At 40.1% G+C, this 1,638-nt stretch overlaps 1 protein-coding gene across 1 annotated transcript in view; it reads left to right on the forward strand.

Moving 5' to 3' along the window:
- LOC103609277 (cytochrome P450 2C20-like) overlaps positions 1-1,638 on the forward strand; it is a gene marked incomplete at its 3' end in the record, with an annotated part of 24,495 nt that overhangs the window by 4,315 nt on the left and 18,542 nt on the right. The window contains exons 2-3 of the mRNA XM_008593625.1: positions 1,272-1,434; positions 1,590-1,631. Of these exons, the coding sequence (XP_008591847.1) occupies positions 1,272-1,434; positions 1,590-1,631 (205 nt within the window). The remainder of the gene's footprint in view (positions 1-1,271; positions 1,435-1,589; positions 1,632-1,638) is intronic.

The raw sequence follows: 1,638 nt of genomic DNA on the forward strand, positions 1-1,638 counted from the left end.
GTATTGGTGTGAAGATTAATTGTAATCTGTATACCAATTGCCTGGGCATTGTGTGGCACATCATAGGCCATCCAAAAGTGGCAGCTACAACAATCACCTTGCTATTTATGAATGAATTTGAGAAATATTGGAGGCTGTACACATTTACCCATATTTTTAAGCAAAATACATTTTTGAAAGCACACTATTATATCATTGTAAACGATATTACTCCCTATAAATGCTGATGTTTCAGTTATCAATCTGTTATTGTCAGAAATAGCAGAGTGACATAATACATTCTGTGAGCAGAGAGGCATTTAGGTCTTTGTATGGTAGAATTAAAATAACAAAGTGGCAAACTTTGGGAGTGCTGCTTTCCTTCTTTGTTTTATAGCCATTTGCTATGATTTTTTTTTTCTGAAGGTAAATGTTAAGGGAAGTTTGTGATTAGAGATTTCACTCAAAAAGTCATCTATTATATTAGTCATGTGTTTTATTCAGTATAGCCATTGAACTGCTCTGAAAAACCAATTTATATGTGATATCGAGGAAATAGCTCTGGGCTCAGAACCAGATTAAGCAAATGAATTGGTGTCATCAGGATTCTTCTCAGTTCTGCTCAAAGCAGCTGTCTGTGGCCAAAAATGCTGGAGGATTTTAGAAATTGTTCTTCCAGGAGATGCTGCACGTCCTGGTGCTGCCCGTGTGGTGCTCATTCTTTCTGTGCTAGTAATACCAGCAGGTCCCAGAGTGGGCTGGGAATCAGAATCACCTGGAGTGACTTTATAAGTGTTCATCACAGGAATACTGAGTCAGGATCCCTATGGGAAGAGGTTTACAGAGGATTCTGAAGCCATCCGCTGTGCATTAGTCTCAACAAAATGTGTGGGACTGATAAATTGTTCAAGCATCACAGGTGGAATAAGCAGAGGTTCAAATTTGAGTCTTCTGTATATAAGGGAGTGACACCTAAAATGAATTTGGACTTCTTTGACCTCAGTTTCTCTGTTTGTAAAACAGGGCAAATAATCCCGCTGAATGTATTGGTGTGAAGATTAATTGTAATCTGTATACCAATTGCCTGGGCATTGTGTGGCACATCATAGGCCATCCAAAAGTGGCAGCTACAACAATCACCTTGCTATTTATGAATGAATTTGAGAAATATTGGAGGCTGTACGTGGCAAATAAAGATAGAAAAATTACAATGAATATCTCAGCCTGAATCAGGCACAGTATATTGACCAATTAGTGTCTTGTTTTGCTATTATCTGCCTCTCCTTTTCTAGTTCTCAAAAGTCTATGGCCCTGTGTTCACTGTGTACTTTGGCACGAAGCCCATTGTGGTGTTGTATGGATATGAAGCAGTGAAGGAAGCCCTGATTGATATGGGAGAGGAGTTTTCTGGAAGAGGCAGTCTCCCATTGGTTGAAAGAGTTAATAAAGGACATGGTAAGTGTGCACATGCCTGTGTCAGTATCGGCAATGGAGGTGGAAGGACTTAAAACACAGAATCATCTCCTCAGGCAGAGCTTGGACCAACCACGTAGCTGCCAAGTGTCAGTTCACTCTTCCTTGCCTCCTAGTTTCTGCTACCTCTCTCTTAGGAATCATTTTAAGCAATGGAAAGAGATGGAAGGAGACCCGGCGCTTTTC

This window comes from Galeopterus variegatus, unplaced genomic scaffold (genome assembly GCF_000696425.1).
Source record: "Galeopterus variegatus unplaced genomic scaffold, G_variegatus-3.0.2 Scaffold9415, whole genome shotgun sequence".
NCBI classification, from domain to species: domain Eukaryota; kingdom Metazoa; phylum Chordata; class Mammalia; order Dermoptera; family Cynocephalidae; genus Galeopterus; species Galeopterus variegatus.